The 22,359-nt window shown below is 42.4% G+C and overlaps 1 protein-coding gene and 1 long non-coding RNA gene across 2 annotated transcripts in view; one reads left to right on the forward strand and one right to left on the reverse strand.

Annotated features, from left to right (window-relative positions):
• The window catches only part of LOC139823191 (uncharacterized), a 44,473-nt gene extending 23,902 nt beyond the window's left edge, over nt 1-20,571 (forward strand). Inside the window, exon 3 of the long non-coding RNA XR_011734724.1 lies at nt 20,562-20,571. This is a non-coding gene — a long non-coding RNA (uncharacterized lncRNA). The remainder of the gene's footprint in view (nt 1-20,561) is intronic.
• Nucleotides 20,572-20,645: 74 nt separating this feature from the next.
• Nucleotides 20,646-21,965, reverse strand: LOC139823284 (uncharacterized). The gene has a single exon (XM_071795660.1). The coding sequence runs from the start codon at nt 21,963-21,965 to the stop codon at nt 20,646-20,648; it is 1,320 nt and encodes a 439-aa protein (XP_071651761.1).
• Between the last annotated feature and the right edge of the window lie 394 nt (nt 21,966-22,359).

Here is a 22,359-nt window from a genome sequence, read left to right on the forward strand (position 1 = left end):
TTTTATTATTTTGACTTAACAAATTCATGTTTTTTTATTTGGAAATATTATTATTAGTTTATTGTTATTAATAAAAAACACACTTTAATAATGTACACTATACACCGAATATGTTATCGAATTAAATATAAGTATTTTATTCATTAATAAGTGAAATAAGTAATATATTTTCCTGCTAATATAACCTAAACTATTAATATAACCTAAAATATTAAGGCCGCCATTTTGTTTTTGAAAAATTACATACCATATTCATAATCAGCGACCTCGAAAACATATACCTACCGATTTTTATGCAATTCTGATGATTTCCCGACTTATGGCCACGTTTTAGCTGAAATTCCCCACTGTGCGCCGCGCGCTCGTCCTCGGTGAGGCTCGGCTCCCGTCGGCGTTCGTCGGGAGACACCGGTGCCGCGCTCGGCCCGCGCACACGGTGCATTTGAATGTAATAAAAATGTGGGCGCACCGCGCCCTGGTCTTCGCCCGACTGATCGTTGATCGGGCGGCATCCGGCGGTTGCTGGCCGGGGACGATGCTTGGCGAACGGGGTGCATCGTTACATGTTTTAAACATGTTATGGCTTCACAAGAGTTTGTAGTTTTCGTTGGATACAGTTTGATATATTTCGAGAAGGCATGTACTATTAAAAAGATGTGCTTTTTAAGAGAAACATGTTTATCAACTGGACCATAATGATCAATATGAATTGTCTCAAAAGGGATATTACCTTTTGGAATAGGGTTTAGATAACCTTCTACTTTTCCTGAGGGTGGAGAAAAAGATATGCATTTAAGGCAGTTTTTGACATGATTTTTACATTTTTCTCGGATTTGTGGAAACCAATATGTACGTCGAATAATATCTATCATTTTACCGGCTCCACAATGGCCTATTTCATTATGATATCTAAACAAAACATGTTTCTTCATTTGTCGTGGAATTAAAAATAACAAATTTTCACCATGCTTTTTGTAAACTAGTCCGTTCCTTAATTCATATTGCGGGTCTTCCATTATTTCAAGTTTATCCATTATTTCTTTAATTCTGGGATCTTTGCTTTGTAGTACAATGAGATTCCACTCAAAAAGGTTATCCTCAATGACAAGAACACCAAAAGATCAGCTCAAAGCATCTACATGCGCCATTCGGGAACTTGATCGGTGCAAAATCCTGAAATCATAATTTTGCAGTTCTAAGCTCCATCTAGCAATTCGCGTATTAATATCTCGTTTCTCTAATGTTTGTGCAACGGCGCTACAATCGGAAATGATTACAAATGATATACCTTGTAGATAAATTCTAAACCTACGTAGTGCATAAACAATCGCTAGTGTTTCAAGCTCGAAACTATGGTACTTAGCCTCAACTTCAGTTGTGCGTTTACTAAAATAAAAAACTGGATGCATTCTATCACCACGCTTTTGCATTAAAATTGCTCCAAATCCCTGTGTACTAGCGTCGCAATGGAGCTCCGTATATGCTTTTGGATCGTATATAGCTAAAATAGGTGATTCTATTAATTTCTTTTTAAGAGTTTCATAAGTGTTACGTTCTTTATCTCCAAATTCAAATATTGTATTTTTTTTGGAAGATTATACAAAGGTTGTGCTAATAAAGCAAATCTTTTAATAAATTTTCTAAAATATAAAGTTAAACCAATAAATAACTGCACTTTTTTTGTAGTTTTCGGTTCCGGAAAATTTTGAACAGCTTTAATGCTTCCATCCGTGGGCTTTATGCCGTTTTTGGTTATGTTATAACCCAAGTACTCAACCTCAGTACACAAAAAGGAGCATTTTTCTAAACGTAATTCGAGTTTGTTTTCAACAAATGTCTGAAAAATCTTTTCAAGAATATCTAAGTATAATTCTAGTGAATCCGTAGCGATTAATATATCATCCAAATAGATAACAACCGTTCGTTCTTTAATATATTTCTCTATAATTTTAATAATAGATCTTTGAAACACTTGCGGTACGATTTTCAAGCCAAACGGCAAACGAATAAACTCAAATTGGTCAAAAGGAGTTACAAATGACGTATATTTAATAGACTCCGGTGATATTGGAATGTGATAGAATCCATCTTTTAAATCTAGCTTAGTAAACCATTTTTTCCCCGCAAAGCGTCAAGCTGATCCTCAATAAGAGGAAGAGGAAATTTTTCGCTCGCCATTACTTTATTTACAGCACGATAATCTACTAAATCTACACACATTCTTATCTGACCATTCTTTTTTCGGGTCAATACAATAGGAGATGCATACTCAGATGCATGTACTCGGTCGAATAATTTTTCTTTTCAACAAATCGTCTATTATTTCGCGTACCTTTTCTTTCTCACTATAACTTAATCTTCGCGGCCTAAATTGAATCGGTTTACTATCTTTTAGAGTTACCACAGCTTCTATTTGCACGCTTGGTATCTCCGGACGTTTCGATTTTAAATAGCAATTGGAAAAAGTATTTATAAAACGTTCACGATATTTGAGCGCCAGATTCGAATTAATATCAATACAGTCAGCTTCTTTAGGCTGTTCAAAATCGATATTCAATATTTCTTTAACCGCCTTATCATATTCTAAATCTCTGATTAATTTATATCCAAAAGATTTCAGCGTATCTCTACCAATCAATAATGGAATTGACATTGTATCATTTGGTACCACTCCAACAATAACAGATTTACTCATACTGTCTATAGTAATACTACCTTTAATAAGGCCCGTTATTTTTAATTTAGAATTATTGACTCCTTGATATCTGTTCCAACTAGCATTCGGAATTTTTATTACTACATTATTTACTAAATTTTTTTTAATTAACGTTATAGGACATCCGGTATCTATCCTAGCAATACAAGAAATGTTGTTACCTCCTTTTACACTCAAATTCACACCTTTTTTAAACTCATCCCTGAGTCCGCTCTGCAAGTCCACTAGGTGAATTTCCTTATGAGATACCGAGTCATCGTCCAAGTTCGTTTCCTCCTCAGCTGATTTCTTTCCGTCATCAACGATTAATCCTACCTGGCGTTCTGTCGTTCTTCCCTTTGGCGTCGTTTCCTTAGAATCAGTGTAATCTTCTTTCTTAGCATCAGTACAATTCTTGGTGACATGGTCCACTTCCTGACAGTTGTAACATTTACTGCTTCCTCGCGTCGACGCCTTGATTTGCTCGGACTTTTCTTATCCGTTTTAGGAACTCCTAACTTGGGTTTGATGTATTGAGTTCCAACATACTCACGACGAGGTGTTTCAGGCATTGTTAATTTAATCTTTTGGAATCCTTTTAATAGCGATAGCACAGTCTCGAAAGAATGCATCTGGGCTTGATTTCGCAAATCTTCTGACGGAATTCCTTCGATGACGTAATCTACCATCTCATCTTCTGCGATAGGTACCCGATTTCCCAATATGAGCTTGTCATGACAATACTCACTAAACGTCTCAGTCTTCTTCCATTTGCGGGCCTCAAATTGTCGTCTCCGCTCCAATCATCCCAGTGGTTGATTAAACATGGCGTCCATTTTCTCAAGAAGCTCGTCTACTAACAAGATTGAATTATCAGCTAGGGAATAATACCATTTGTTGGGACGGATGCGCCGTACGTCTTGTGCGCGCACGACGGTCGTCCCTGTAGTGGCAAAGTTTTTACGCTCTGGACCACTTATTTCTTCTTATATACTTTAATGATAAGTAGAAGTAGCCAATACGTTCTGATTATATTAACACCGTTCTATAGTTTATTTCGATTATCACGAGGAATATATGTGTGGCGCGTGCGGCCATGTTACAATGACGATACTGTCTGTGTCGAATTCTGTATAAAGACTACTACAAATGTGGCCTGTGTGCGACCATGATACAACGACGACTGCTCCGAACGTCTGTCGAGTTCGCTCCGATTCTAGTCGGGAAGATAGCATAGAAAGGGGGGGAGGGAAACGATGGCGCAGGGCTGTACGATATCACGCGAAATCCCGACATGCCGCCCCGACATTTTCTTAACGCAACGCTTATATGTACCGTGAGCTGTCCTAACTGTTACTACTCTAATTATACCGTCATCACCAGGATGAGTAGCTGTCACTCTGCCAGTGACCCAACGTAACGGAGGCACATTATCCTCCTTGAGAATCACAAGGTCCCCTACGCTAACATTATGCGGTTTATTTGAAACCCATTTGGTACGCTGCTGCAGCTCATTCAAATACTCCTTACTCCAACGCTTTCAAAAATGCTGCTTCACTTTTTGAATATGTTGCCAAGTTGAAAGGCGATTCAAAGCCTCATTCGTGAAATCATATTCCGGAATAGTTTGCAAAGAAGCACTTATTAGAAAATGCGCCGGAGTCAGAGCGAGTGGGTCATTCGGATCAGATGACATGGGTGTGAGAGGCCTCGAATTTAATATTGCTTCTACTTCTATTACAAACGTATTGAATTCTTCGAAAGTGAAGGGAGCTTCTCCGATCGTACGACGCATGTGACGTTTAAAGCTTTTTACGGAGGCCTCCCAAATTCCTCCAAAATGCGGTGAGCGGGGAGGTATGAAGGACCATTGAATTCCTTCATTTGCCAAATACCGATTAATCGTTTGATTATTTTTTCCTTCCTGGAAAAATTCGAATATCTCCTTTAAGTGATTGCTTGTGCCCAGAAAATTTGTACCATTATCCGATTGGATCACTCGAGCTCTGCCACGGCGTGCGAAAAAACGTTTTAGACAGGCTATAAAAGCCTCGGTGGTCAGATCGCTAACAATTTCCAGATGAACAGCCTTGACAGCCAAGCACACAAACACGGCGACGTAAATCTTAATTTTATTACGGTTACGATGCTTTTTCTCCTTAATAAAGAATGGACCGCAGAAATCAATACCAACATTTTCAAAAGGTCTCGAGCCTGCAAATCTAACCCTAGGCAAATCGCCCATCTGATACTCAGGAGTCGAGGGGCGCCAACGAGAACAACATTTTCGGATTACTCCTTTGACGCGGTTTTTTCCGTTTACCAGCCAATAATTTTCTCTAATTGCATACAAGGTCGCCTGGCTTCCGGCATGACAAAGTTTGATATGAGTCTCGCGAATTATCAACTCGGAAACGTGATTGTTAGCTGGCAATAAGATAGGATGTTTCTGAGCAAAAGTCAGATCCGCGTGTCTCAATCGACCCCCGACTCGGAGTACCCCATCGATATCCAAAAACGGGCTAAGAGATAATATCCTACTTTTCTTGTCTAACAGACGCTTCTCACGCAAACTACGCAGCTCGCTCTCGAAGGCTGAGAGTTGGACCTATCTCATAATACGCATCTCGGCATCACCCAAATCCCCGACGCTGAGGTCCCCCGAGGCGACCTCCAAGGAGCGACACTTAGGAACGAATCGTATACAGCGCGCTATGACCCTTTTCATCTTAGCAAAGGATGAAAACCTTAGAAACAGATCCGTATCGACACCGTGAACGTTTGACAGGACAACAATTGAGCGCTGTTCAGGAATTTCAATACTAGGTATTAAATTCAGCGGCCAAGCAGCTTCATCCTTGGATAGCCAACACGGTCCACTTTTCCAAATGGGGTTGTTGACAAATTCGCGGGGAAACTGTCCTCTTGACAACGCATCTGCGGGATTGTCCTGAGACGGCACGTGTCTCCACTTTCCATGCTGCGTGTTTTCCTGAATGTGCGAAACTCGGTTCGCAACAAAGGTCTTCAATCTGTGTGGTGAAGTTTGGATCCAATGGAGCGCGATCGTAGAGTCCGACCAAAAGAACTCTTTATCTATCTCAATTCTAAGTGACTTGATAGTGGCTCCGCGCAAATTACCAAGGAGATCCGCCGCGCTCAATTCAAGCCGGAGTAAAGTTACTTTCTTGATTGGCGCTACCCGCGTTTTGGAACAAATCAATCGAACAATGTGGATCCCCGAAAAAGTTGTAGGTCTCAGATATAGCACTGCTCCATAAGCCCTTTCGCTTACATCGCAGAAACCATGTAACCGGACATTGATCGGATCCTCTGCACCTCTACGCCATAAAATCATTTGATATTTGCCGTCCTCGGGGTGTACTTTAACCTGCCTATACATTTTCTCAATGTCGGCACTCAGTACATATCGGTGGGTTCGAAATCTCGTAACGATGGAGAACAAGTCCTCCTGCAGGTTCGGACCAGCGAGAAGTACATCGTTGAGCGAAACGCCAGTACTGCTCTTTGATGAAGCGTTGAAAACAACTCGCAATTTTGTTGTATGGCTGTCACGCTTGAAGACGGGGTGATGTGTAATAAAATATCCTTCTTCGGCCACATCGGAAACAGGGATCTCAGTCATGTGACCAAGCCTCTCATACTCGTCAAGGAAATCCGTATACTCCTCACGCAATTGAGGATCTCGTGCCAATCTCCTTTCCAGTGAATACAGCCTTTTCTTTGCTGTTTGATAAGAGTCACCCAGTTCGCGTTTTCTACTGTTAAACGGAAGCCTAACTATATAACGGCCACTCTCACCCCTCGAGTGCGTCTGAGAGAAGCGTCGTTCGCATGCCCTCTCATCATCGGACAAACGCCTAACGCTCGAGACCTCCTCAATTTCCCAGAGTTTAGCGACCTGGGCATCCAACGAGTCTACCACTAAATTACATGCTATTCGATTTGACGCAGGCTCCCTATCGTGTATAGCTCCCGACGCTATCCAACCAAGACGCGTTTTTTGTAATATCAGCGCATTGCCTAATTTGATCTGAACCACGCATAACAATTGGTAAAATAGTTCCGCTCCTATAAGAGCGTCAATCTCTGAAGGAGTGCAGAATTCGGGATCTGCCAAGGTGATATTTCGGGGAAGATTTAAATCGCAACGGTTAATCGTCTGTGCAGGAAGCGTCTCTGTAATTCGAGGAACCACCAAGAATAACAACTCCGCAGCAAAACGTCCATCCCTTGACTGAAGGATCGTTGCGATAGAATGCTTAATATGCGTTAAGCTTTGATTAAAACCCGACACCGGAATATTAACTTCTCTCTTAGTGAGATTCAGAATACCGCTTAATTTCTCAGTAACAAAGTTAGACTGATTGTGAGACCCGTTATCCAACAAGACTCTACATTTGACAGGCTCTCCGCGGTCATTGAGCATACGCACGGATGCCGTGGCCAAAAGAACTCTCGAAGCGACGACCGCTTGGAGACTTGCAATTGGATTGGCGCTTGCCGCATTAGAGCTACCAGATCCTCGATCAAATAAATCACCTTCAGAGTGAAGAAGGGTGTGATGCTTACGTTTACACTTTCTACACGTACCGTATTTACATTCGTCAACCAAATGATTTGGTCTTAAACAATTGTAGCAGAGCCCCATGGATTTCACCTTGGCAAATCTCGCTTCGCGAGTCATCCTACGAAACTGTTCGCATTGAAATATGTTATGGTTTTGTTTACAAATAGTACACTCGGATTCAGCGTAAACGGTCACAAGGGTCGGCCTCGCCGTTTGCTTCGTATTACCTCGCATATTGCTCGGTCGCAATTGATTTCTCGCCGCGTTATTCGACTGACTCGAATAAACCGAGACTTCCTGACTTACGTTTTCCAAAACATGACAGCGATTTTTTAAAAACTTCCAAAAATCATCAATAGACGGCATATCGGTTCCGTCAAGGGAACGCTCCCATTCTTGATGAGAATTTCGATCGAGTTTTGATGTCAATAAATGAAAAAGCAATGCGTCCCACGATTCGGTCGGTTGACCAAGAGCATGAAGTGCTCGCGTGTCTCTTAAAGCGGCGTCGACCAACGATCTCAATTGTGTTGAAGATTCCTTAGATATTACCGGAAGGTCAAACAGCGCGCGAATATGGCTCTGTATTATTATTCTTCTATTATCGTACCGTTCCACTACGAGAGCCCATGCTACTTCGTAATTTTGTGATGAGGTTTCTAGAGATTGAATTACCTGAGCGGCTTCGTCTATCAACGATGATTTTAAATATTGTAGTTTCTGAACAGGAGAAAGGTTCTCGTTATCATGTACGATCGATTTGAAATTATCATAAAAGCCCATCCATGCCTCGTAATTACCACTAAAAGTAGGCAAGTTAATTGTAGGGAGCTTTATATTCGCTTTCACATTTTGTACAGGAAGCTGGTTTTGAATTATTACATTATCGTTAGTCGCGGTGGGCTTGACAGACGCAAGTCGACGCTGGGCACGCGCCGCCAGTTCAAAATATGCTTCCTCAAAATACGTTCTTTCGTTGTCATCTAATTGTGTGCCCGTAACGGTATCATTTAATCATTTATCAATACTAGTCTGTACCTCGTCAAAGCTATCTCACGTAGTTTTAAATTTTTCTAAACGCTCAATCAATTGCTGTTCATCTGGACGCTCAGACCATTTTTCTAAATAACTCCTGAATCGAGTCAGTTGCCCCTTTATTGCCGCACGTTTCTGTACAAGCGCACGCATCTCGTCGGCCATCGTGTCAGTAATTAAAATTGACAAATATGAAAAAAAAAATGAACTTTCGGTTAACACGCAAATACAAGATACGCTTTGAAATGATATAAATACGCAAATATAAATACAGTTGAATTTCGTCGATATGATTTCGACGTTGTCTTCTGTTTTCGTTGTCCTGTTATCGTGGTGTCTCTCTCGCGCACTCGTGAGCCGCAAGCCTTGTCCTCTACGGTATGCCTCGTGTATGCCTCGTGATCAAGTTTGTGTGTCGTTGTCTCTCTCTCTCTTTCTCTCTCTCTCGTATATTTCGGCGGTCGACTCGTCCCAACGGATATGATTACAAACGAGCGCTGCCGAATTGAAAATTTTCGATTAGATATCTTAATTTTTGTGTGATCTTACCCTTGAGCAAGCCTGGATAGATATCATTCGAATCGCCATGGATTTTCCAGAAGGATCCGGCTTGAAGGACCAGAAGTGTTGGGACGGATGCGCCGTACGTCTTGTGCGCGCACGACGGTCGTCCCTGTAGTGGCAAAGTTTTTACGCTCTGGACCACTTATTTCTTCTTATATACTTTAATGATAGGTAGAAGTAGCCAATACGTTCTGATTATATTAACACCGTTCTATAGTTTATTTCGATTATCACGAGGAATATATGTGTGGCGCGTGCGGCCATGTTACAATGACGATACTGTCTGTGTCGAATTCTGTATAAAGACTACTACAAATGTGGCCTGTGTGCGACCATGGTACAACGACGACTGCTCCGAACGTCTGTCGAGTTCGCTCCGATTCTAGTCGGGAAGATAGCATAGAAAGGGGGGGAGGGAAACGATGGCGCAGGGCCATATGATATCACGCGAAATCCCGACACCATTCCTGTGCTTTTCCTTTAAGTCTGGACCAAATCTTAGCCCACCAAAATCTTAGCAGAATTCTCATCCAATTTATAAGTATTTTTTGTTAAGAAATATAATTTTGAGCAAGCTGTATTATGTTCTTTGTGGAGCTCTCTGTAGCATATCAGTTAGCAATAGTCGTGTTGCGCGCGTCTAAAGAACAGGAAAGGTGACAGGTGGCAATAGTGGGCCTGTCTCGGGGTCTCGCGATTCGGTGCTTCTCGTTGCTCTTTCTCTCTGGTGCGAACTGTGCGTGCGAGCGGATCGTAAGGCCTTGCGAGATAAGTACAGAGAGCTTTGTATAACTGCGTATTATCAATTGCATTAATTTTGCGTGCCAACGAATTTCATTTGCGTTATAGCTTTGTTTGAGTTTCTAACTTTTTGCTCTTAATAATAAAGTAACATTGTATATCTGAACTAGTTATTCGAGTTGATAATCTATCTACCTCTCAAGTTTGCTGAAAATAACTCAAGATTTCAACATTTTTTAATAAATAAACTTGAGCCTTCCAGCGTTCAAAATCGTCACTAGAACCATGGTATTCGCTGAGCAGCTCGCTAATGTTTTTAATACTCATAGTAGTTCTTGATACTGTCGAGGAAATACTTCTAGGAGACGACCGCAACATCTCGTTCTCCCTTCGCAAAAACTCGATTTCCTTCTGCATAAGAGCTTTTTCTCCACATCGCTAACGCAGCTTCTCTTTGATGCCAATCGTTTCCTAACAATGATTGCGTTCCTGACGATTGTTCCCCTTCTTGTTCCTGAGCATCTACATCATCTGCCTGTGCGTTATCTTCGTCTTCACCAACCTCATCCTGTCTGGCCACCACGTCAGCCTGTCTAGCCGCTCTAGCTGCTTCCTCAATCCATGCTTCCGTCGGATCACGTTATTGCATTCGCAAGACAAACTCGGTTTTTCTTACGGAAGTGGCCAAACCATACCGCTGTAAAATATTTTTTAATTGAATCACCGTAAATAAGTGAGGATCCATCCTTCTACGCGGCCTCCCGGTACGCTCGTATGTTCTTTGTTGGGATATTAATGATAACGCAAGAACGAAAGTAACGCAGGAACTTAACACAAGAACGAACGAAACGAGAGTGCTCTTCGTGACGACGACCGTAGGACACGCGAAACGCGAACGCGCGTTCTTCTGTTCACGTGATTGCTTGCTCGTCGTACATGAGCGCTGAATGCTATATATATAGGATTATGTGAACGCTATTGGTCTAGGGATATACGCAATGCCCGTTGGACCCGCTAAGTTTAAGTGCAGGAACTATTTTCCAACATTCTTCTTTCTTCTCGCACGCCAAAACTCTCGATCTTCCCTGAATATGTATATCACTCGCACGCACACAGCAGAGCGAGAAGGCGTCCGATTTCACACGTATTACACTCACACGCACACAGCAGTGCGAGAATCTTCCAGCGGAAAACCTATCTCTTATTCCGCAATCTCCCGAACCGATATTAGTCACTCCACTCCCGTCTAGCCTCGCGTACACATTATGTAATACTCGGCAAAATTCTTTATATACGGGACTTTGAGAAATCCCACTTCTGAAATTGAAGCACGCTTGCTACAACGGGGAATTAATTACGCACGCAGTTTGTTTTTAAATATATTATTTATTCTGGTCGTTAACATCTCCCTTCGACTGTCTCTGTCTCTACGCAACTCTTACTAGCGGACTTCACATTACACGGCGTCTCACTAGTCGTGCGCGCTACACAAATGAGTTTCAAAGAAAACGTCACAAAAAAATTTAGTTTACAATACTTCAACTTTTTTTTTTATAGCGATTGGACTGCACTAGTGCACATTAAATTTGTTGTACACTAATTTAACCTAAGTATAAAAATGATATCTTCTATATATCACATGTCTTGTTTTGTGTACAGCGATTTTAATGTGCACCAGTGCGCACTAGTGCGTCCAATCGAATTCGCTATTAGTAATATAGAAGAACAACTGTTAGAGACTGTAAGAAACAGATATTATATGTTATTGCTTGATTACAGGTAGTAGGTGAAATCTTTCGTCTATTGACAATTTTTTTAAGATGGATGTATGCACATAAAAAAATTTTATTTTACTGCCAAGAAAAGCGAATACTCAGTTTACTTTTTTCCTCGTAATAAGTAATGATTATTTTCAATAAAGAATATTTTCTTGGTAATAGCCTTAAAATATACTTATCACAAATTTTAGAAAAACTCGTATAGTTGAAAAAAGTATTTACATTTTTTCGAAGAATATTATAAAATTGAACTGAAAAAAAGTCAAAGTAATAAGTAAATCAAATTTTTACTGAACTTAATATTCTTCACTGAAGTATTAAATTATTAAGATTTAGAATATATTTTGAATAAATTTGTTATTTATGACAAACTTACGATAGATTTGTGGATATATATAAACTAATAAATTATTTAAAATAAGTGACACTTATTTAATTTAGGTACATATTTTTCTTTGTGTACAAAAATTTATTCTAAGTAAATTTTACTTATTTCAAGTAAATAATAGAGCTCGGAATACCCGGGTATCCGGGTACCCGCCCGTTCGCTCGTTACCCGTTGTATACGAATCTGGACCGGTTCCGCGGGTACCCGGGTAATTCGGGTAATTCGGGTAGCGGGTACCCGTATCGATTTGGGTTCCCGCTACCCGTGTCAATACAGGTACTTGTTATACCCGCGTCAGTACGGGTACCCGTATCGAGGCGGGTATAACAGCGTATGCTACAGACATCTGCGCGGCGTATTACACGGAGACGCGTATACGCAAAGTAATAAAATATAAATTCTCACACGCTTCAAGAATATATTAAATATATGAAAGAATGCTTTTATATTAACCCTCCGTTTTTTCGATACCTTCTTAGTGCATACGTGAGTCTGTCATGTTCAACGCTTCCTATCTTAAAGTATTTTAAAAAATCTGAAAAAATTTATAAAACATCTGTCTACATTGTAGTTGACAATTTTATAATTTTTTGATAACCATTTGTTTATTTAATATTTGATTTTTAATGAACTTTGAATAATATTAGCAAAATTATTACTTACAAAAAAGATATTACGTCTAGTGCATACATGGGTCTGAGATGTCCGTGCGAGACTTGACTTGCTCGGTATTCGGCGATATATTGATTTTTCGTAACAGCTCTGGGTCCCTCTTGAGTCCCTTTTCTCACTTACTTTTTTAGAAATGGAGGCAGGCTTGCCAGTTTTACAGTTACGAGCAGATATTATTTTGGCTCGGACGCCGTAGACCCACGTACACGGAAGGTTAAATATGCATTACACATTATGTGGATAAATAGGTATATGTGTGTAATTATATTTGAAATTTCTATAAATTGCTTTACGTGTAATTTTATATATTTTCTTATTTTACATGCATATATATCTTTCTAAAACCAGTAATATAATTATATATGATATAATACTATCATTATTTTATACAGAGCGCCCCGGGTTTTACCCGATAAACTGCGGGAGCATATTCTACAAGTAAAAATAAGAAAAAAATATTATATGAAGTTTGGCTAGAAATGCTTTATTATAAACAAAGTTATAAACAAATATTGAAACGGAACATAAAATAGGTAATAATGGTTCTCTGACCTCCTCTGACTTAAATTTGGCGAAATCGCCAAATTTAACGCTCTTGATTTTTACTTATGGGGAACTTTAAAAAATAAGAGTCATCAAAATAGGTAATAATTTTTACCTATTTCACGTTCCGTTTCAATAATTATTTACAACTTTGTCATAAAGCATTTCTAGCCAAACTTCATATAAAAATTTTTTCTTATTTGCACTTGTAGAATATACTCCCGCAGTTTGTCGGGTAAAATCCGGAGCACTCTGTATAATATTATAAATTTTATTTTATATATATATATATATCCTATTCTCGTACAAAAAAACTAAAATATTTACATTTTCAGGGGCTAAACAGTTACGTTTTCGTGATACAATATTGCCCGTTGAGGAAAACGCTCTTTCCGAACTCGCGGATGTTGCAGGTATTGCTAAATATTTCCTCGCCAATTCGGCGAGTGTCGGATATTTATTAACTCTTGCCTTCCACCATTTGAGGGATGAGTCATTATAATCAATGGTTATCTCCATTTGATAATGGTCAAGTTGCTTTCGCCAGTTAGTTTGTGTACTTGAAGTACTCTTTTTAAAAATAAAATTTAATGCACTTCCAACCACACGTGTAGTTCTTTCCTCCGGTATATCGGTTGGAGCTAGCGTCTGTAAAAAGTGAAATATTCATTTTATTCAGTCTATTTCTTTATAGTAACTCTTCTTTTTGTTATCTTACTCATTGCAAACATAATGTACGTATAAAACAATCAACAATTAATTATACACACATATATATATATATGTGTGTATAATTAATTGTTGATTTATATATATATACTAGATTTTTCGCCCGCGCTTCGCGCGGGCTCAAAATCTATTCCCCTTTCCCCAAACTCACTCATTAATTAGGAGCACCTTTGATATTCTTTCTCCTCAAACTCTAACCTACATCTCTTTGAATTTTTTTTTTAAAAATAAAAAATAATAGATAATATAATAGATGCAGATTAGCATATTGTCAAATATTTCAAAAACGTATAATCCCTTATATTAAAATCTTTAAATTTTATTTTTGCTCGTGCCTCGCGCGTTTTTACCCTCCGTTGATCCACCATTATTAACTCTCTTTTATTTTCTTTTTTTTTATTTTCTTTTTTTGAAATCATCGAAAAATTAGAAAAATTTGGCACTGGTTTCAAGAAAATCAATTCTTAATAAAAAATTATCCATTAATAAAAAAATAAACTTATCCTCCAAAAATTAAAAAAATTTTGACTCCTATTTCATATATAATTCTTTAAGATTTGGTTAATTAATTCCCGAAAATTGGAAAAATTTTGTAACCGGTTCCCAAAAAAATCGGTAACAAAAAATTATACACTTTATAGCAAACCCTAGGAAATTCTACCTTTATTTCATATACAATTTTTTGAAATTCGATCAATTAACTCCCGAGAAATTTGAAAAATTTTGTAACCGGTTTCCACAAAAATCGGTAACAAAAAATTATCTATAAAAATTATCCATAAAAAAAATTTAGTTTGATATCTCAAAATTTACGGAAATTGGAGCAGAAATCGGAAACCTTTTTATTATTAGCAATTTTTCTATAAACTCATCGTAGCCATCCTGAAAAAATTAGAAAATTTTGAAACCGGTTTCCAAAAAATTGATTGTGAAAAATTATACACATCTTTGCCATCCCCGAAAAATTAGAAAAATTTGGGCATTGTTTTTAAGAAAGTAACGAAAAATTATTTTTAAAAAAATTTAGCTAATATCTCAAAATTTGAGGAAATTAGAACAATCACGTACCTACATTTTTTTAAACAAAAATCGAAAACCTTTTTAGAAAAATTGAAAAAACTTCGTAACCGGTTTCAAGAAAATCAATTCATTAATGAAAAATTATCCATTAATAAAAAATTAAACTTATCCTCCAACAATATTAAAAAAATTTTGACACGACTGCTATTTCATATATAAATCTTTAAGATTTGGTCAATTAATTCCCGAAAAATTTCAAAAAATTTGTAACCGGTTTCCAAAAAAATCGGTAACAAAAAATTATACATTTTATAGCAATCCGGGGAAATTCTACCTTTATTTCATATGTAATTCTTTAAGATTCAATTATTTTCCGAGAAATTGGAAAATTTTGTAACTGGTTTCCAAAAAGATCGGTAACGAAAAATAATACACTTTATATCACTCCCCAGAAAATTCTACCTCTATTTCATATACAATTGTTTGAGATTCGGTCAATTAATTTCCGAAAAATTGGAAAATTTTCTGATACCAATTTTCCCAAAAATCGGTAACGAAAAATTATACACTTTATGGCAATCCCCGGGAAATTCTACCCCTACTTCATATAATTTTTTAAGATTTGGTCAATTAATTTCCGAAAAATTGAAATAATTTTGTAACCGGCTTTCAAAAAGATCGGTAACAAAAAATTATACACTTTACAGCACTCCCCGGAAAATTCTACCCCTGTTTCATATATAATTCTTTTAAATTCAGTCAATTAGTTCCCGAAAAATTAGAAGAATTAGAAAAATCGGTTTCCAGAAAATCGGTAGCAAAAAAATGGCCACGACATTTTCATCCCCGGGAAATTCTACCCCTGTTTCATATACTTTTAGTAAAAATTCGGTCCACTAACGAATGAGTAGTTCGCGTACATACAGACAGACAGACGTGACTTATATATATAGATATATATATATATATTTTTTTACCTGTAATTCTTTCTTGATAAAGTCTTTTATCTTTATTCTCTCCGTTTCGAATTGTTCGGCTGTTAAGTCTTTGTAGCGAGGATCGAGGAAGCTTGCAATTTGACGCACGCTGATTTTCTCGTTTGATTGTAATTCCATATCAAAGCGCCTAATCAGTGATTGACGTAATATTTGTTTGAATGTCGAAATATAGTCGTCGTCCAAAACTTCTTCTATCAGATGATTATCTATGATTCCTCGTATTACCAGACGAACCAAAGATATTGTGACTTCGGATGAAGAGCAAAATACAGTGGTTGCACATTGGAGAGGTTTCAGAAGCGTCACCAGTTTTTCTATAGTCAACCATTCAATTGCAGTGATTTCTAAGTTTTGAGCCTGCCTCGGTTTTGTTATAGATGTATCATTTAATACCGCCAAAATAGGAGTTCTATTTTTTTGTAAACGTTCACACATATAATAAGTTTTTTGTCCTCCGACGTTTTGCAGTGTTTCCACACCCAACTTCTTTTAGGCATTATCTTCTAATTAAATAATGAGCACACAAATGATACACAAGCTTCGTATTCGTAGAAACGCTTTCCTTAGATGTTCAAACATATGTTTGAAAAAAAATATATATAAAAACAAACTCTGACAGAGGATATAGATTATTATTGTTATTGTAAATAGAGTTCTTAGTAAGAAGTTCATATTTCTGTCTGTTTTCATACATCGCCCAATATCGGTATTGTACCGTTATTGTACTGACATCGGTAGGAGTTACTCTCGAGAGCTCGAACATCTAAGGAAAGCGTTTCTACGAATACGAAGCTTGTGTATCATTTGTGTGCTCATTATTTAATTAGAAGATAATGCCTAAAAGAAGTTGGGTGTGGAAACACTGCAAAACGTCGGAGGACAAAAAATCTGCCTTCTGCAACATTTGCGATGCTTCCTTCGAATATTCAGGATCGACGAGTTCGTTAAATAAACATTTAAAGGCTATACATTTAAAGGCTATACATTGTATGATAAGGAATAAGAATGATCCAATAAATCGTAGCGAGCAACTGCAGGATCATAGCGAGACTAGGTAACTGTTAATATTTATTTGAAAGTTGCATGTAAGAATTTAATATATATCGAAGCGTGATTATTTATTTAACGGCTTAATATAATCACGCTTCGATATATATTAAATTCTTACATGTGATTTTAAACACACACACACACACACACACACACACACACACACCAATATATATATGTGTATAGAAAAGAAATTGTTTGATAAAATGTGGCTGATAATTTATTTCGTTATTCGATTGTATTATTAATCATAGAGTATCATTTATATATATTTACATGTTCTATATTTTATATTGTTTTTAATCTTGTATAAATAATTAGAAGCTAATTTATATAACGTTCCATACACAGAAATGATCTGGAAAAATCCTCTGACTCTTCAAATACAGATTGTGCGCGAACGGTCGAAGGAGTCGCGGGAAGGAAGGAATTAATTCGTAGAAAGTCTTCTGTTGTGAAATGTCTATAATACAAGAATGTACATTATTTACAAGTATTTAATACACACGACCGACGGCTATTCCCGCGCGTGAAAATAAGAACTTGATGATCGTAAGCAACGGATATGCGAGTGACTTTACTTTAACACGCTCGTTCCGAGAAACTTTCGTCGATTGCGGGCTCGCGCGCGAAGGTCCGGGGTTTTATTCCCACGACTTCCGAATTTTCTCGAATCCTCCGGACCCCCGGTAACGAGCCGAAAATTCAGCTGAGCCAATCCGCTGTCGGCGTCTCGAGAAATTAGTATTGACGCACGTCACGCTGAACTTGAGGCCGGCCACCGATCAGCTGTTTTGAAATATTATTTGCTCGCTTTGTCCCGGGGTATGCCTCGCGCACCGAGTCCTCGAGACAAAGGAGCGAGTAAATATAGGCCACAGTGGAACTCTGTTTTTCTGCCCTTCAAGTGTATACTAGGAAATATACAGATATTTCTGCGAATTTGGTCGACTTTACTCTGAAAGGCAGAAAAACCGAAATTATTTCGAAATAGCGATTTTCTTAGATTCGTGGTGTAGATTCGCCGACGCTGGTTTTTGTTCGATCGCGAACATTCCGCCCGCCTCGTATGGTGCAACCTACGAATGATACTGTGGTAACGTCGCAACCGAACACGCGCCGAGAACGTGAACGCGCTTGGCTGAACGCGATGGAACGCAAGTACGTCTCGCAATACAGGCGAGGGGATATGATGTGCGTTTAGAGTTTACGCTTCTCGCCTTCAGCGAGCTCACAATGAGCACAATATTAACGATAACTTTACAAAGCAATATTTTGTACAAAGCAACGAAAATTATTAAGAAAAAAATAGCATGAAAATTTGACCGTTAGTATGTACCGGGAGTGTACTTAGCGGACGTCATCCTCAGGCGCGGCGCTCACGGGGAGGAGAACGAGCTTACTCACGGGCCGGGTAAAGCGCGAGGTAGCCGTTCGAACGGAGACTACGCGGACGTGGCCGTCTCCCCCGGGGTGCAGCTCCTCGATTCTCGCTAGAGGCCATTTCGTCGGTGGGGTCGTTTCGCTCCTCAGGAGGCACAATCAGCCGACCTGAATTTCCTCGCTAGCTTTGACCCATTTTGGCCGGTGCGCCAGCGTGTGGAGATATTCCTTTGACCACCGGTCCCAGAATTGATCCCGAATTCTTTGCAGCAGCTGCCACCGGGAGAGACGGCTCGTTGACTCCTCGGCTAGAGACGGCTCGGGTACTGCATTGAGTGCTGAGCCGATGAGGAAGTGGCCCGGCGTCAGCGCGGCTAAGTCCTCCGGGTCATCTGATAGGGCTTGGAGCGGGCGTGAGTTCAAGCACGCTTCGACTTGCGCAAGGACGGTGGCCATCTCCTCGTACGTTAGTTTCGTTTCGCCTATGACCCGCCTCAAGTGCAACTTCATTGATTTCACGGCGGCCTCCCAAATTCCGCCGAAGTTAGGCGCCGCCGGAGGGTTGAAATGCCACTGTATGCTCTCCTCTGCGACGCGTGCTGCGATTCGTCGGCCTTCCTGGTCGCTAGCGGAGACCAAGGCTTTCAGCTGAGCGTCGGCTCCGACGAAGTTCGTCCCGCAATCGCTATAAAGCGCGCGACACAGGCCTCGGCGGGCGACGAATCGGCGTAGGGCGGCCAGGAACGCCTCCGCGGAGTAGTCCGACGCCACATCTAAATGAACGGCTCTGGAACTCAAACAAATAAAGACAGTAATAAATGCTTTGGCTGCGTGGTGTCCTCGGCCTTTGGACGTCCGCAGCCATACTGGATCGGCATAGTCGATGCCCGTGTTGAGAAACGGGCGAGATGGGGTCACCCTGGGCGGCGGCAGGTCCCCCATGAGCGGCTGCGGCGAAGCCGCCCGCCATCGCAGACAGATTAAGCAGCGGTGGATGCAGCTCTTTACAAGTGAACGACCTCGAGGTATCCAAAACTCCTGCCGGATGGAACTCAGCGTCATTTGCACACCTCCGTGCAGCGTCCGTCGATGGTGAGCTTCGATGACGAGCCGCGTGAAATGTGACTCACTCGGCAGGATCATCGGGTGCTTTGCGTCGGGAGCTAGGAGGGCGTGCCGGAGTCGCTCACCCACTCGCAGGATCCCTTGCTCGTCTCGAAGCGGGTTTAGCTTAGCGAGGCTACTGCGTGCCGGCAGCTGCTCGCCCTTTGAAATCGCTCTCAGCTCCCCGCTAAATGCTGCTTCTTGCACCACTCGGATCCAGCCACGCCGGGCGTCATCGAGCTCGGAAAACCGGAGTACGAGCGGGGCTTCGAAATCGATTTGAGAGTCAGCGACGGTCCTCTGCCGGGGCAATCGCCGCAGCCAGCGACGGCACCAGGCCGTCCGTCGTAACAGTCGTGTCAGGGAGGAACATCCCGTCAACTCTGAGGGCTCGTCGATCTTCTCCGCGGACGTGGCCGTCGCGTGCACAGCCGTTCGCCGATCCGGCAGGCTAGCAGGAAGCTCGGTCTCCGGAAGGGCGGTCCACGGGCTGGATTCGGTCCTCAGCCATGATGGGCCGCGCCACCAGAGCGGGTGGTTTACCAGCTCTGCTGAAGATATGCCGCGCGAAGCGCAATCGGCGGGGTTCTCTCGCCCGGGAACGTGGTGCCAGATTGCGTCAGGCAGCGTCGTCTGGATTTCGCTTACCCTATTGGCTACATAGGTTTTCCAGGCCGATGGATGTCCGCGGATCCAGCCCAGCACAACCTTGGCGTCCGACCACAGATGCGAAGGGACATTCCTTGCTTCGAGGACTCGCTGAACGTGAGCCACTAGTCGCACAAGCAAGGTCGCGGCGCTCAGTTCCAAACGCGGCAAGGTCACCTGTTTCAGCGGGGCAACCTTCGTTTTTGCCTCGAGCAGCCTCACTTCCACTTCTCCGTCTCCTCTCTCGACTCGCAAATAGATGACGGCGGCATAGGCTCGCTCCGAGGCGTCAGCAAAGCCATGGAGCTCCAGCCGGCAGCCCTCGTCCCCGCTCGTCAGCCAGCGCGGAACGCGGATGGCTTCCAGGGAGGGCAGATCAGACTGGAATGCTCTCCAGTTTTGCACATCTTCTTCCGGGAGCGGCTCGTCCCACTCAATCCCCAGCAACCACGTGGACTGGAAAAGGATCTTCGCGCGCACCGTGGCCGGGGCGAGCCACCCCAGTGGGTCGAATAGTCTTGCTGTCAGCGAGAGGACCGTTCGTTTTGTGAACGTTTCTGTCCGGATCAGCTGAGTCGTATACGAGAATTGATCGTCGTGCGGATGCCACCGCAGGCCCAAGGTCAGATGGCTCTCACCCGGTTGCCATCCCCGAGGCTCCTTCAGTAGACGATCCTCCACCGGCACGTCCTCCAGGAGGGTCTCGTCATTGGCGGACCACTTTTTCAGCGGGAAGCCGCCCGCCATGCAGATCCGCTCCAACTGTCTCCGTTTCTCTAAAGCGGCAGCCAGCGTTTTCGCTCCGGAGATCACGTAGTCCATGTAGGTGTCCTCCTCCAGGACGCTTGCTCCCTCCGGAATGCTTCTCATCCTCGGCAAGCTGGTGCGTCGTACGAATTGCTTGGTGTGGAGAGCAGGCCAGGCCGTACGTAACAGTGGTGAGCCAATACTCTAGTATAGGCTCTCGTGGATCGAACCGCCAGAGAATCCGCTGCAAGTCCACATCCTCCTGATGGACGTCAATCTGCCGGTACATCTTCTCGATGTCCGTGGCAAAGACGAATCGATGGCGGCGCCATCGTAGAAGAACGTCCGTCAGCGCAGGCAGCAGGTTGGGTCCGACCATCAGGCGCTGATTCAATGAGTCCCCGGACGGGACTGTAGCTGAGCCATTGAAGACTACTCTCAGCTTGGTCGTAGAGCTCGTCTCCCGCAGAACGCCGTGATGCGGCAAGTAACACACGCGAGCGCTAATCAAGTCGTCGCCGCGGACTGGCACCATATGCCCCAGCTCGGCATACTGCTTCATGAAATCCACGTACGCGGCCTGGAGGTCGGCATCCCGCGCGAACCGACTCTCCATGCTTCGAAGCACTCGCTCAGCTACGCGACGCGTTTCGGAGAGGTCCGGCAACGGCGAGATGAGAGGAAGGCGCACTACATAGCGTCCATCGGGCCGTCGCGAATGCGTCCGGACGAAATGTTCCTCGCACTCAGCTTCCTCCTTCGTGAGAGCCACCGCGCTCGACGGAACTTCCTCCTGCTCCCAAAACCGGCGCACCACGCTCACCAGATCTTCCTCGATCCGGCATTGGTGAGTGTACGCGACGTGTCCGGAAACGGAATCAGCGATCACTCCCGAGAGGATCCACCCCAACGTCGTGTTCTGGGCGACCGGTTCGCGAGGCCCTCTCTTCCGGAGCCCCGCACGGAGTATCGACGCGTAAATGTCGGCGCCGAGAAGTACATCGATCGGATCTGAAGAGCAAAATTCTGGATCTGCTAATTCCAGTCCGCTAAGGTGCGGCCAAGTAGCCGCTCCGGCTTCGATGCCACCGGCATACACGGTGAGCCGCGGGAACACGAGAGCGGATATGGTAAACGCACGTCCTTCGCTCCGCGAGGACAGCGTCATCGCAACTCGACTTCGGGCTACTCCCGTTTGCAGCCCGCCGATTCCGAAGACGTTCACCGCGACCGGAAAGCAAGGCAGTCTCAATTGTTGCGCGAGTCGCTCCGAAATCATCGACGATTCCGAGCCTTGGTCTATCAAGGCTCGCGCGGTGTGCCAGGCACCGTGGCGATCGGCTACGCGGACGCGAGCGGGGGCAAGAAGCACCGCCACAGACTTGACGGGCGAATCCGTTGCTACGTGCGACACGCGTCGTGGAGAGACGAATGATGGCGCGCCCCACACGCGTAACAGTTTTTCTTCACGGCGCAGTCATCTAATTTGTGCTTCCCGAGGCAATTCACGCACAACCCGTTATCGTCGACGTATTGCTTCCGCTCGACGGCCGTCTTTTTCTTGTAATCGTCGCAGAACATGAGTATGTGCTCTTTCTGGCAGAGAGAGCAACGGCCACGCTTTGCTTCACCCTTGCCATCCTGCTTTCGAGCGAGGTGACTCCGCGTCGATT

Source organism: Temnothorax longispinosus, chromosome 12 (assembly GCF_030848805.1).
Source record: "Temnothorax longispinosus isolate EJ_2023e chromosome 12, Tlon_JGU_v1, whole genome shotgun sequence".
Taxonomy (NCBI): Eukaryota; Metazoa; Arthropoda; class Insecta; order Hymenoptera; family Formicidae; genus Temnothorax; species Temnothorax longispinosus.